Below are 14,079 nucleotides of genomic sequence, written 5' to 3'. Positions count from 1 at the left end.
GTATCATGTCAAATGCAATGAGAGCTTTATTAGGAGGATAAAGGAGTGCAAGCATAGGGTTATAAGTGCTGGCAGCCCATCCTGCCCCAAGTTATCCTGCAGGACTAGAGGCACTTTGCAATGATATGGTAGAAGTGTGGTGGGGGAAATGGCTTATCCAATGAAAAGAGGGAAATGTAAGAGGAATATGGCAATAGGGGTGACTGGAGGGGTGGTGGCAGGCATGAGTATCTGTACTTGAAAACTGTGAGGAAAAATTAGTATAGAAGCTGTCAGCTAAATGTTGAAGAACAAAATTTATCGAATTGATGCTAATGAGGGACTCTGAGTATTATATGTATATCCATAATGCATCCAAACCAGTCTGGATGGGAGATGGGCTTTCAAGTCTCATGAGTGCTTCATGGGCAGTAAGTGACAGGTAAATCTGCTCTTGTGCCTTCTTGTGGCAGGGGCTTTGCTACCCCTCATTTCGTGGTGCTTCTGGGGATGGGAGCCTCTGAGATGCTGTATGCCAGGTGCAGGGGAGACTCAGTGGACTTGCCTTGGCTTTTGCAAAGTGGAACATCAAACAGGAAAAGGAAACTAGGGCTAGATTGTTTTTGCTCTCCATTGGGAAAACCAGTGGTGGTGGTGGTGGCAAATTGGCATGCATGGGGATACACTCTCTGAAGGGAAGGCTTCTGCTGGCAGGGACCTGCTCCAGCTCAGTGCTGAGATGCTCTACTGGCCCTATAGCTACCCCTTTGCTTGAGAATTTGGTGCCCACAGTTGGTGCTTGAAGATTAAATACAGGACAAGAATTAAAAAGCAGGAAAATAAAAGGTTAGCTTCCGTGCTGTTGTGTTTGACTTCCCAGGGTTTTAATTGCCAAGAGCTGCTCCGGGAGCCAGCTGGCTGCAAAGTGATTCAGATCTCAAGTAAGAGAAGGGCTTTTTTTGGTCCCACGATCCTTTAACTGCTCTATTTTCCTCTACAGGAGGAATGTATGTTGTGTGTATTTTTCCTCAAAGTGAATAGTCATCTTCAGGTACCTGATTCCTCAGCTTCTCTGGTTGCTGTTGAAATCCCCACCGTCACTAATCCATTACCTACAGTCAGAGAATGAAGGCAAGTACAGAGAGCAACCTGCAACTTTGTTTGCCCATGCACCAAGGGGATGTGCACATCCCCACAATAACAGGATCAGGCCCATTGCTGTGTGGCTTCTGACTGAGCTGGACTATCCCAGCTTTGCTGCCAGAACTTCATTTGTAGGCTGATCCAAAAAGAGAGGGGAAGAAAAAGAGCAGCTTAAAGAAAAACTAAGGAAATGCATTGCATTATCTGTCCTGCAAGTTGTATAAATCTCGACATCAGCTACCTGTGAACCATCCAGCAGCACATTAATGGGTACCCCTCAGTAGATTAGGATTTGGCATCAGGTCTGCATGTAATTACAAGCCACACACAGAAGGACACAGGCAGCTAATGAACTCCTGCCAAACTCCAGCTCCGCTTCTGTGGCTTTTGAAGTTCCATGGTCTTTCAGCGTTTTGTATAGCAAGCACTGAAAGGCATCAAATCACTCCTTTGACAGCATTTAGAAAGGGCTGGTTTGTTGAATAAGCGAGTCCCTCCAAACGCTGATCTGAGAACTGGGGCATCTATAGGCGCTGTTCTCACCAGAGCAGTAAATAGGCTGGAGATTGAGGACACCCCCTACAAGCTGCTGAGCTCCAGCCTCTGTGGACGGAGCCAGCAGGCTCTGGTTGCCATGATGGGCTGCAAGAAAAGAAACTATTTCCATTTAAAAACCTCCTTCAAAATAAGCCCGCCAGTGGTATGGGGAGAAATAGGCTTTTTCCCAAGCATCAAAATGCTTAGAAAAGAAGCTGTGCAAAGGGGGTTGTGGCATTTTTGCGTGGATCTGAGGTTGTGTTGGAGGTGGGAAAAGGGATTTTGGAGGGTGTCTGCGGGTTTTTGTGATGCTGGGCAGTGGGTGCTTGGTTTGGGTGGTTGTGGGTACATTTCCATAGTGTTTTGTGGCCAGACCTGTGCCCTTCTGCTCCTCTTTCTATCATGCCTGATGTGACAAGGGGAGTTGTTGCTGAAGGAAAAAACAATTTCCATGAAAACCTGTGATTTTTCAGGCATACATACCAGGCGGGTTTCATGGCAGTACCATGGTGAAGAGGAATAATGCAGCTTGGCACAAAGCTCTTCAAGGAGGGGGAAGAAAAAAGGAAGATAGAGAAACAGTGGAGTCTTTGTCAAAATTAACTGCAATAAGGAAAAAGGGGCTGCTGTTCCCTTGGGCTCCTTTAACCTTTTTTCCCCCAATTTATTCGCACGTTCATTGACAGTGGGGGCCGGGCATTGTTATGAGGGGGTTGGAAAGCAAAATGGGGAGTTATCCATTTTGGGGTTTTAAAGAACACTGTATGCATTGTGTCCTCAGTATCCACGTCAATAGCAGCTTGGTTGTAGCTCACACCATTCGGATCCAACCCGTTTTGTGCTGTAAGGGAACAGGTCTGTGTGGTGTCATTTGGCAACAAAGCAGCCTTTGCAGGGAGGTAATTGATCCTACCATTGCTGGCAGCATGGTGTGGGCATCTCTGCTGCAGGTGACTACTGCCATGAAAGCAACCCATTCCCAGCTGGTTTTCACTGAAATTATTCAACCCGTGCAACTTCTGCAGCCTACAAGGTCTGTCCTCCCTATAACGTGGAAGTACAAGAGAGAGAGAAAGCTGATGCGCAAGAACAGCCTTATGGGGATGTGCTATAGGGACCACCAATGTCAAACCCATGTTGCTTGAAGGGCCCTTGAACCAATTCCAGCTGCACTCTTTTTTTTTTAACTTTCTTTCATCACTGTATACTGTACATTATATTCTGGAAACTGTACCAGCTGGATCATGACTACTGAGGGGGAAAAGTTTCATTTCCAGTTAATCAAGGGAGTTGTGTAATACCATTTTCTCCTGGGGAACTCCAAGAAAAAAAAAGGAGAAAGGGGGAGGAGAAGAAGGAAAAAAAAGGAGGGAGTATTATATAAAGCAAGTATATTAAGAGGAAATAAATTATGAATTAAAAGTGATTAGTGAACTTTTAAGGAAGAGGTCAGAAGTATGTTTCGGACTACAAACTTCTTAAGCTTTCAGTGCTTGTCTTTGGTTACAGAGTTATAACCCTGCGTTATTTGTGCAGGTGGCTGCCGCTGCAAATCCAAAGCAGGATTTTGCATTTACAATAGGTACATTGACAGAACGGGGTCACAAAGCTACTTGAGGCCTCCTCAGGCAAAGGAGAAGTTGCTCCTGAAAACGTGCTCAATTATAGCTGCAGTGCTTGGTCAGGATGCTCCAGGCAAGCAGGGAGGAAGCTCAGGAAGTTTAGCAGATGAGATTTGTTTTGTTTTTCCCTTGAAGGGGCCTTCATGTTGATCAGGTGGGCTGGCTTAATTTCAGCGTTTTCTCCTTTTGTTGTTGTTTAAATAACAAAATAAATAGGATTCAGTCAACAGCATTGCTTTGGCTGCTTCCTTTTAGACCTGGATTATCATGGTTGTGCAAGGAAGAGTGCCTTATACCTGGTAGTGTCTGGTAGCACTAAGCTGATGTATGGAGTCTATACTCAGTATTTTATACTTCAATGCAAGATGCACAGCCCACAGAAATATCCTTATGAGTAGGAATTGATTGGGAATGCTATAAGGGAAAAACTGAGGGACTCTTGTGGGCACAGCACATGAGCTGAGCAAGCGTGAGCCCTTCCTCGAAGGGAGAACCAGGGAAGCCATGATGAGACAGATCTCCTTCCAAACCCCACTGACCAGCAAAGGAAGCAAGGCTTGCTTCATTTGTAATTGAAAACATGGTAGTCACCACAGTGTGTTTTTCACGTGGTCCTTTTGCCCTGAGTGTTGCAGAGTTTGTGGATGTGTTTTTAATTTTTCCCCTCTCTATTCAAGTTGGGTCATCCTGGGTCAGGATTGTATCTGCCAGACCTTCCGCAGCACTTGAATGTACTGAGGTGCCTCAGAAGATCCCGATGCCTTGGGGTTGTTGTGGCATTTTATTCCTTGTTCTATTCAATGTGATGGTGGCTTTGTTTCCATTGCGTTTGATTGGCACTGGGCCTGGGTTCTCGTTTGTAATTTAATTGCCAGGAGGAACAGTTTAACGTACTTCTTCCTTTCTCCTCTGTTCTCCTTTGTATGTATCGTTTACTTCTGGAAATGGCGGCAGGTACTATCTAAAAGAGCAATATTCCTCCCAGCAAAAGCAATGGCAATGCTCCCAGTCATCAGGAGCCTCTGGAGGGTGAGCACGCAGGTTTGGCACAGTGAGCTCCAGCCGTGCAAGGAAGCATTTCCTGCAGAGGTTTAGAATCCAGAGGAATTTGTGGTGCGTGAGAATAACTTGACATTTTTGTTTAAAGTTTATGTGACCGAGAGAACTTTCCTCTTAATGTTCTCCAGTGTGGTTGGGTCAATGAATGAGCTCCAGGTTGTTCTTACTGCAAAAGATGGGATGGGTTATGTTGCTGAGTGATGGCTTCAGTCTCAAGATACAGATACCTGTAAGATATTCCTTCCAACACTGATGCTTCCTTTTAGAGGCATTTTTCAGATACCCCATGCCACCATTGGGGTCATAAATATTATAGGGTTATCTGTACCAGAGGTGATATTCTGTGTTCTTCATTTGCCATTGCTCTTGTGGGTGTAAGGATGCATTGCCCCAACATTCCCAAAGAACCAATTCTTACTAAAGAGCTGTAGGGGGGAGGGCAACAAAAAGTCTAGGAGATACCATATCTAGATGGAAATGGACAGTAAACCTGAGCAGCAGCTGGTAAACCTAAAAATGGAAAAACATTAGAGAGTCCCAGTGAACTGGCTGAAATATAGATGATGATAAAGAAGTGGGATAATGTTATCTTTTTAATAGTCAGGAAGGGCACCAGGCCGGTTGACACAGATAATATCAAAAGTTAATATGAGAAAACTAGAATCCTGATTCTGGAGGAAGTCAACCCCTTGTGTTCTGGGACCTTCCCAAACAAGTCAAATCAGTGAAATGCTATATATGCTGATCCTTGTTTATAGATGTTGTTTTTTTTTAAGCAGATACCTGCTCTATGGTAAAGTCTAGGGTTTGTTTGTGTGTTTAGAGAATCTTCTATCCTTGTGCGTTTCTGTGTAGCTGAGAGTAGTGGAGCTGTAATAGAGTTGAATGGGAATCTTATTTTGAAAACAAAGACATTAGCTATGTTTCCAAAACACAGGCAGATGCCCAGAGCAGTCTTCTGGACTGCTGGAACCAAGGCGTGATGAACAACAAGACTGAGAAGATAACGAAGTAAGAAGCAAAAGATGCTCCATCTACTGGCTTCCAGGGTTTGTATGAACATCAAGTATCCAGGTTTCGTCAAAAAAACATTGTGAAGGAGGCACTTCACTGATGCTGTTCAAGACTGTAGGAAATCACAGCGTAATGCATTGGGATTCTTCTAGCTGTCATAGGGCCGTGCATCGGGTCCCTTGAGGTTCAGCTTTTGTTGACCAAACTCCTACCCTTCCTTCCCCCACTCTTTCTGTTGGTGCTGGTGCACTCAGGCCATGTGGTGATTGTCAGGATGTGCCTCAAATGATAGAAATGTGGAAATATTTCTATCCTTTGTGTTATCAAATGTTATCAGTGTGTACATGTCAACTGGCTTTCAAGAGTTTTGTTTACTCTTGCATCAGCTGCCAAAGCTGAGATGCATTTTCTTTTCATTTCTGATCTTCAGTGATGCAATTCACCTCTAAAAGCTGGGGAAGCCAACTTTAAAACACCAACAAAAGCTCACTGCAGCCTAATCTAGATTTTTTTATGCGTTATGAAATGTGTACAGATACAGCCAACCAAGTAAGGTTTGTATGTACCCAAGATCAGCCACTACTTCAGAAGGAAAGCTCGTTGATCGCTGGTACACAAATATTTATATGGTATATCTTGAATTAGATGCCCCACTCAGCCCTGCCAAATTCTTTAATGATCTTTTTAACTCATTAAGCTAGACCTTTAATCTGCCAAAACCTTAAAAACATGCCCAGGGCCTGGACATTAGCAGTCAAACCCACCACAGTGGGCTTGTTAGAAATTACATTGCTTTGTTGAGATGGCCAGCAACATTCTGCTGACCTGCCGTGTTTAAAGAATGAAGTTATTTATTTTCTGAGTGGGGGGGAGGGAAACCACGGGTCTCCATCAAAATGGACTGAGAAGGTGTTTAATATAGTGTAAAGGTAAAGCTTGGGCTAGGAAGATGAGAGCTGCATGGGTGGGTCGCTGCAGAAACAGCACTTCCCTTCCTGCTCCCCCCTGTGACTATTTCAAATGGGTGGCCAAGGAAAGCTTATCCCTTTATTTTCCCCTCCCATTAAATCTGCACTAGCGTTAACTTTTCAAGGGCTCTAAGATTTAAAGTGCTGTACCCAACACTGAGCCCTTTCTTCTGCCTTTGATTTTCCTTCACTTTTCAAGCTGGTCAGAGAGTACTTTGGGGTTTTGCAAGGCATTTTGCTTGGGGTTGGTGGTGAGAATTTTAGCTTTCTGCCAGCCTTCCCAGGATTATTGCCTATTAACTGCCTGTTGATAAAGGTGCTGATCAAGGAAAGGAATATTTTCCCCTTGGTGCTAGGTTTTCCAAACTCAATTGCCTTTATTAAATGGGAAGATAAATAAATTTAAACCCTCCAATATTAGTGTAGGACACCAGCGGTTTGAGGTCACAAAGTCACTTGGACTTCCTCCCAACAAAAGCAACATCATTTTTCAATGTCCAGCCCTATGGTGTCCTGTGGTGCCTTGCACAATTCGTTACTGTCCACACCTGCTCTGGGCTGCCCTCCATGCAGACCCATGGCAAAACTCCTGTGGGTTTGGATGGGGCAGGAGCAGCCCCTGAGAGATTTCTGTTATGCTCATGGTTTGGAGTCTTGTTTGATCTCCTGCAGCGTAGTTAGATAAAAGCATGTAGCTGGGATTTCCTTGTTCTGTTATTAAAGCAGAAATTCCCCTTTATTTAAAGGAATGTAAAAAACCCTTCCTTTACTTTGTTGAAGGATGTTATAATTCAGAAAGGTGAACCCGGCTCCATGTGCCTTTTTTGCATTGAAATAAGCAAATTCCTTTGTTATTCTATGCTTTGGTTTCCTTTGTGTTTAAAATGGGGATAGCAGTGTACCTCTGCTTACTGGGTTCTGTATGAATATGCCAGTGCCCTCAGTGAATTAGGGAATGGTCCAATGGCTGCTGTGTAATATGATGGTGATACCAGTACTAAGGAGGGCTGGAAGCCCTTCTGCAGTATTAGTAAAGATTTTGCAGTAGATCTGAGAACTCTGTTGCCTCGTAGCCACAGAGTGGCCAAATAGGACCATTTCTGGGGGGAAAGTGGACCATCCAAAAATGAGAGTTGGTACCTTTTTCTGCCTTGTAGGACTGAGTGTTGGTCTGTTCAGTGCAAATCTATGTTCATTGCCTTCTTGTGAGACATACCTCGTTTATTCTTAGGAGTTCTGTTCCGTGATTGGGAGTGGCAAATGGTACAGGTTGGAAAACCAGTACCATTACAGGCAGTGCAGATGCTGAAGTGTAGATGCAGGTCACCACAGCCAGGGATGCGTAACCTCTGTTTCTGTATTAAAACATTAAACTGGATTATACTGAGGCACCAGAAGTCACGAGGACAAACCTAATCTCCACGGTGTAACCCCACATCACTTCTCCTTTTCTAAGGGTGTGTGGGCCATACCCTGCTTCCAGCTACCTTTGTCTCCCGGTGTGAATAACATCTCTGTGGTGTTTTGCTGAGGGATCTTGAAGATATCTTGCTCCACAGTTATTTTGGTGTTCTTCCAGACTTCACTCCCCTCATCTGTCTCTCATTCCCTCCTTGCCTTTTGGCACTCCTTCGGTCTTCTCTGTGCTGGAAGCCCATTGCCAGAGGAAAAAAGTATGTGGATGGTGACCTAGTCCAGTAGGCAAACCATGCTTCAATCGTAATCTCTTGGAAGAAGAACAACCTTTAGTGTAATTTATTGTCCAGCATGGGCTGGGGTCTTTATTTTTGGGTAATTACGGCTGCAAGAACAGCCTCTCACCCCACACTCAAAATCAAGGGCACGTTGAGTCTTCTAAGTAATATCTATTCGGCTCTGGAGTGTGTTTATGTTTCTCATGTTGAAAAAGGGGAGGGGAAAAGGGAGAGGGGAAAAAAAAAGGGGGAATCTGAGGTTACCGTTTTGCTGGAAAAATGTCAAGACTCGATTGGCAATATCCCACTAAACCACAAGTTTGTAGGAGAGAAAACAAAACCATTGGATTTTCTAAACTATGCCTATGTGCGCTTAGAGAAAATGTATTCTATATAGGTCAGTTATACTCTTATTATAGCTGTGGCGAGCCTACATATAATTGAAATGCGGAAATACTACCCCATGCTGTTCAATGAATGAAGGGAAAACAAATCTTTATTATTCCTGGGTTCACATAATGTATAGAAACACTATTGTCTCTTTTTTTTTTTTTTAATTATTTTTTTTTTAAATTTTATTTTGAGCCAGTTTTAGCTTTCAGATGTATTTTATTGTCTGTGGGAACATGTGTTTTACAGACCTGTCATGTGAAAGCTATTAACAAGAGGAACTGGAGAAATAACAATAAGCCACGTAACCGTGGCACGTCTACTCCTTGAGTTCAACTGTTAGGCTGCTGCTTCAAGTGCATGTGAAATTGGATCGCACCGAGTGCTGTTAGTTCTTCTGCTGCAATTTTTCACTGGGAAAATAAGGATTCTTTAAGTGGCCTATTAATATCGTATTGCTGGCATCAGAGGAGCATTTCGGGGCCAAGCTGGCTGTGCCTCAGAACAGTTAAATAGTGGAATGAAGATCAACTGGATTCACGTGAGGTGTCCAATTTTATTTACCGAATCTGAGCTGGACAGGCAGGTCTGACACCTTTATTTGCTGTTTCACATCTGTTGGAAACTTCTGCCCTGCTTATGATTAACCCATTCAAAGAGGTTTTGGAGATGGTCAGAAGAGAGACCTGAGCCATGGCCCCGGCTGCTTTTGAAGGCCTTCGGGTCCCATGTGTGTTGGTCCCCTCTCACTCAGACTGAGAAAATAGGTGATCAGGGCTGTCCTTTGTTTTTAAAGACTAACAGAAGCCCCTCATAATTCTGGATTAGGTAAATCTTTGAATGTGGAGCAACGGGAGCCAAAATGAAGTGCAGAGATGAAAACTTGCTCCCGTTGAGATGGGGAACGTTGTTTTGATGACATGCTAACTCCTCATGCAGTGCTTTTGCAAATCACATTGGGCAGACAAGATCACTGAGAATGTACCATAGACAAATATTGATTGGAACCAACCACTGCTTCATTTTTTTTTCTTGTATTTCTAATAAGGAAAGCCCCTCTGATCTCTCAGACTTAGGACTGTGTGCACAAACCCGGGGGAACTTAAGCAAGTTGGTGGTCAATAAATACACCTATGTGCTTTTAGCAGGATGTGGGCATGAGTTCTGCTCTTCTGGCTAGAAGATTGAACCACTGTGCATCATCACCTAAGTGACGTCCTCTGCTTTCCTTCAGCTGTGCCTCATTGTTTTTCTGCTTTGCCTTGGCCCAATCCTTGACATAGTTGTGCTGTGACGTGTTAGGTGCTTTGCCTGGGTTTCAGTCTGAGTGGGAGGAGGATTGTGTTTTGTGATTTATTCTGAGCGAGACTTGGGAATTTGGGGCTTGTTTGGATGGGGATGTATCACTTCTACTGGTGATGGGCTTAACAGCAGAGATGGGGAAGCTCAGGCGTGAGGGCTGAATGTGTGTGCCTCGCACAAGGTAACTGGGAAATACCCCAGTGCTGTGTTTTGAGGCTTGAGGCAATGCTGTGTTCCTCCAAAATAACAAGAATATGGAGTTTCACTCACACAGCAGTCTGGGGGTCTCCCTTTGTGCATCTTAATCACTGGCTGCAGGTTTTTGAGCCCATCTGCTTTGTGCCTGCTGCAAAGCTCGGGTTGAGCTGACCAAATGCAGGTACAAATATACCCTGTAAATGGAGAGGAAGGAGCACAGGAGGGCTTTGGAGGCCTACAAGTAATATGGATTGAGTTTAGTGGGGCTGGTCAGGTAGGAAGCACAGGGCTGCTACCCGATCCCTTGGTGTTTGTTTGCACAGCTCGTCCTGCCCGGGGGCAGCAAGCATCAGCCCTCCGCAGAGAAAAGTGCCAGGTTTGTTTTCACGGCTTTATGCAGAGGGATTGCTTGTTGGGGTCCATTCCTGTAAGTTAATATTTGCAGTGCGCGAGGTTTAACTGAAACCAGGCAGTGCAGACATCTGATAACCATAACAGGGGAGATGCTTTTTCCCTACAAGAGCGACTCAAAAAAAAAATACACACAAAACCCATTTTCTCCTTGGAAAGATAGCAGTAGGAAAAAGAAAAGCATCAGGAACAGCACCAGCTCATTTGCAAGCAATTTTCTACTTTTGGTTTCATTTTATTTTACTTTTTCTTACTGGAGAGTTGTTTCTATTTGCCTTGTATCACTGATGGTTTTGTTTTCTGTCTCCCTTTCTTTCTAGCTGGGCTGCCCTTTCTCATCATTGAAACAAGCACAATCCAGCCCTACCAGCGGGGCTTCTACTGCGATGATGACAGCATCAGGTACCCACTGAAGTCAATGGAGACAATCAACGATGCAGTGCTGTGTGCTGCAGGCATCCTCATTGCCATCCTTGCTGTAAGTACCATCTCTAAAGTCTCTTCTTCTGCCCTTTGGGCATCTCCAACACCTTTTTGTTACCTCCTTAGCTGATGGCATGAACAAGGGTTTGCCTGGAGTGCCAAAACAGAGACACACTCTCAAGTTGGGGTGGTTATAAGAGCTTTCTGAGCTCAGAAACTCTGTGGAGCTGTGAGCTAGTCAAAGGAAAGATGCTATAAAGCCTGTAGGTTGTGGAGATCTTCTTAAAAGTCAAAGGTTCTGAATTTCATGGAAAGCAGAGCAAAGCAATGCAGTCTGTTCCCCTACCAACATGACTGGGGTTTCACATGGTCTTGCAGATGTGTCCATGCTCTGTACTGTAGTGTGAATCTCCTTGGTGATTATCTGACTTCCATGTAAGCGGTAAACATTTGCAAATGAAAGCTTGTAATGAGAGGAATGAGATTACTCTTGAAACTGGTAAACAGGACCAAAGCTGTTTGGGCAAGTCAGGGAGCTCTGCAAGAGCTTTTTCACCCTGCGGTAGAGTTTGGAGTAGTTGCAAAAAGAATCAGTGAGGACTTGGCATGGTTTTTTCCTATTCAAATAACTCTTAGTATTTGCCTATTTTATAAGGGTAGAAAAATAATAATAGAGAGATGCGTCTTTTCAGCTAACTGGTACCTGGAAAAGTTTCACAGGTTAGGGTTAGATTAAAAGAGATTGTATAATACTGGCATATTAAAAAGACAATTAAAACCTAGCACAGGCAGCATATTCCCAGAGCCCTCACTGTAAACAGTAGTGAATATGCCACCTTCCCAATGTCTTCTCCTTTCTTTTTGTCTTGCCAGCTTTCCTAGAGCCGTGCTAGGAGGTGATTGCCCAGTGAGGGCTTTATTATTTCAGCCAAAAAACTGAATTCAGCCTATGGAGCTGAGGCTCCTTCCACCACATGTCTCGTTGCTCAGGCAGGAGCTGTCTCCTGGCTTGCAGTCAAACACTTCCATCTGCAGATGAAATTCCCCAGTGTTACTTCATGAAAAGTACCTACATTTTCCTTCCTTGCCAGCACAGCTCAGGTGCTTTCCCCAGCGATGCTGCCTTCTTCTCACTCCTTCATCTGAGAGTGCTAAAGAGGGACAAGTCAGATCATCCTTTCTTGCAGGAGAAATGTCCTGGCTTGCAGATGTTTTAGCATGATGTGGTACCTGCTTTGGTAATAACCCATCACTGCTTTGAGTAGTGAATAGGATAGACTAGAATAGTTCCATTAGAAGGGACCATCCAAAAATAATCAAGTCCCATGAATGTTTCCCAGAGTATCCTGACTGTGTTGTCCTTGGATTCTCATTGAGCACTGATGTTCCTTCCCATGGTGGCCAGCAGAAGTGACAGCCATCCCATTCCTCTTGGTTTGATATCAGTGGGCTGTAGGCTTGCTTGCAGGCAGGTTGCACATTTGCCAGCTCTCCATCATTCTCTGACCAAATAGATTCACTTAGCAACACAGATCCCCAAAACTGCCTCTTTCTCATCCCCTCCTCCTCAAAACAACCTCCAAAAGGTGACAACTCCTTGATTCCATAAATACAGCAGAGTTTTACCCTGCAGGTGAATTACCCCCAAGTGTGGAAAAGCCATAAAAACAAAATGAGAAAGCCTTTCATTTTCGCATTACTGCCCGAGCTATCGTCATGCTGGCTGCATGCAGGGTGTGCTTCAGATCAGTAATAAGGCAGTGGCAAATACAGGAGTTGGAACAGAAACTGGAAACATAATCAGCTGCCTATGTGATCCATCAGCTTTCTGCCGCGAAATAGCAGGTCAATTAAAAGAAAAAGAAAATCCCCAAAGAATCAGATGTTTCTGCACTGGTTTCGCTGTGCCCACAACAAATGTAACATAATAAGGTAAATTTGAAAGCTCCGTTATTTGCTGGTGAGTGAAACAAAAGCCTAACGAGGAATCGAAGAAACAGACTGCAGTGCTATGGCAGCATGCATGGAAAATTCAAGTCAGTCTGACCTCTTTTTCAGATGTAACCCAGATACCAGAATTATTGTAGCATAATAGGAATTCCTTCCAAATCCACAAAGCACTGACTCTGCTCCTTTTTTTTTGTTGTTCCTCTTTTTTTCCCTCAAAGCTTTTGCCTTGAAATGTCGGCACAGTGGTTGGAAGGATGGCATTTTGGGTGGCAAAGCCAGAACTTCACATCTTTTCTTTTATGTGGTGTGATGGATGGCCTAACCCTAAGTAGGGTCCAGGTCATGTTTTAAATGGCTTTGAGGACACTTGGGCAACCCATGAAGTAAATGCAGAGGTGAAGACCTTTGCTGCGATCAAGGCATGAGAGGATGTGGATCTAGTTTTAATACCTATATGTATACTGATTTAAGGCTGATTCCCTGGATATTGGATATAACCAATCTGGAGATGTTGGCTGTGTGCTCCTGTCTCCTACTCTTCCTGTTGGAAAATGGTCATCTTGCATAAAAAAAAGTGGGTTGATGGTCATTGGGATGGAAAATACCATTTTCCTCAGTGCTGCTGATAGCCTGGCAGGCTGTGAGTGCCTATGGGAAAACACCAAAGAAAATGTGTAACTCAGAAATCCCAGGAGATTCTGCCAGATCAGCTGTTTGTTTCACAGTTGAAGGCTTCGATGCGATTAAGACACAGAGAACGATACCGCAAAGATCTAAGGGATTATAAAGGCTCTATAAGTAATCACAGGCTAATTGGGCTGCTGCTGATAAATTATGATAATGGTAAAACGGACAGGAGAACTTAAGATGTAGAAAAGGCCACACAATTTACAGTCTGCTACGTGTATGCAATTACCAGGACCACCAAGGGTGAGTGAGAAATATTAATCCCCAGACTTTTGTTGGCCCCTACTTAAAATGGTCACATGCCTTTCCGAGGCCAGGAGCCTGGGCTTTACGTGGATCTGTTTTGTGAGCCGGGAGCAATGGCACATCCGCCAGGATCAGATGTCACCCTTCAGCCAGCTTGTCTCCCTCTCTGCAAAATCTGGGAGTTTTAAGCCCTTGTCATTCTCTTCTTTGCAGATTTAGGCTTTTGGGAGGCTGTGGGCAGTAGCTGTGCCCTTGTGTGGTGCAGTAGAGGCAGAGACCATGTGCCCATGAGGTTTTGGCACTAGCATGGGAGTGAGCCCAGGGAGAGGCACCAGGTGAGAACAATAGTCCCCATACAGCTGTGGGTCCAACCATACCAATGATGTTCATCCATCTGGGATGCCCCAGTGTTGCCTCCTGGAAGAGAAGCAGACATTCCAACGTTATTTGGTTCTC

At 44.3% G+C, this 14,079-nt stretch overlaps 1 protein-coding gene across 2 annotated transcripts in view; it reads left to right on the top strand.

Moving 5' to 3' along the window:
- The window catches only part of PLPP3 (phospholipid phosphatase 3), a 41,824-nt gene that overhangs the window by 12,000 nt on the left and 15,745 nt on the right, over positions 1-14,079 (top strand). For both annotated transcript variants that reach the window (XM_072343443.1, XM_072343442.1), the window contains exon 2: positions 10,638-10,795. In XM_072343443.1, coding sequence (XP_072199544.1) covers positions 10,638-10,795 — 158 coding nt within the window. The remainder of the gene's footprint in view (positions 1-10,637; positions 10,796-14,079) is intronic.

This window comes from Excalfactoria chinensis, chromosome 8 (genome assembly GCF_039878825.1).
Source record: "Excalfactoria chinensis isolate bCotChi1 chromosome 8, bCotChi1.hap2, whole genome shotgun sequence".
In the NCBI taxonomy this organism is placed as follows: Eukaryota; Metazoa; Chordata; class Aves; order Galliformes; family Phasianidae; genus Excalfactoria; species Excalfactoria chinensis.
Note: the sequence above shows the minus strand (reverse complement) of the source record. Positions and strands in the feature narration are given on the sequence as shown.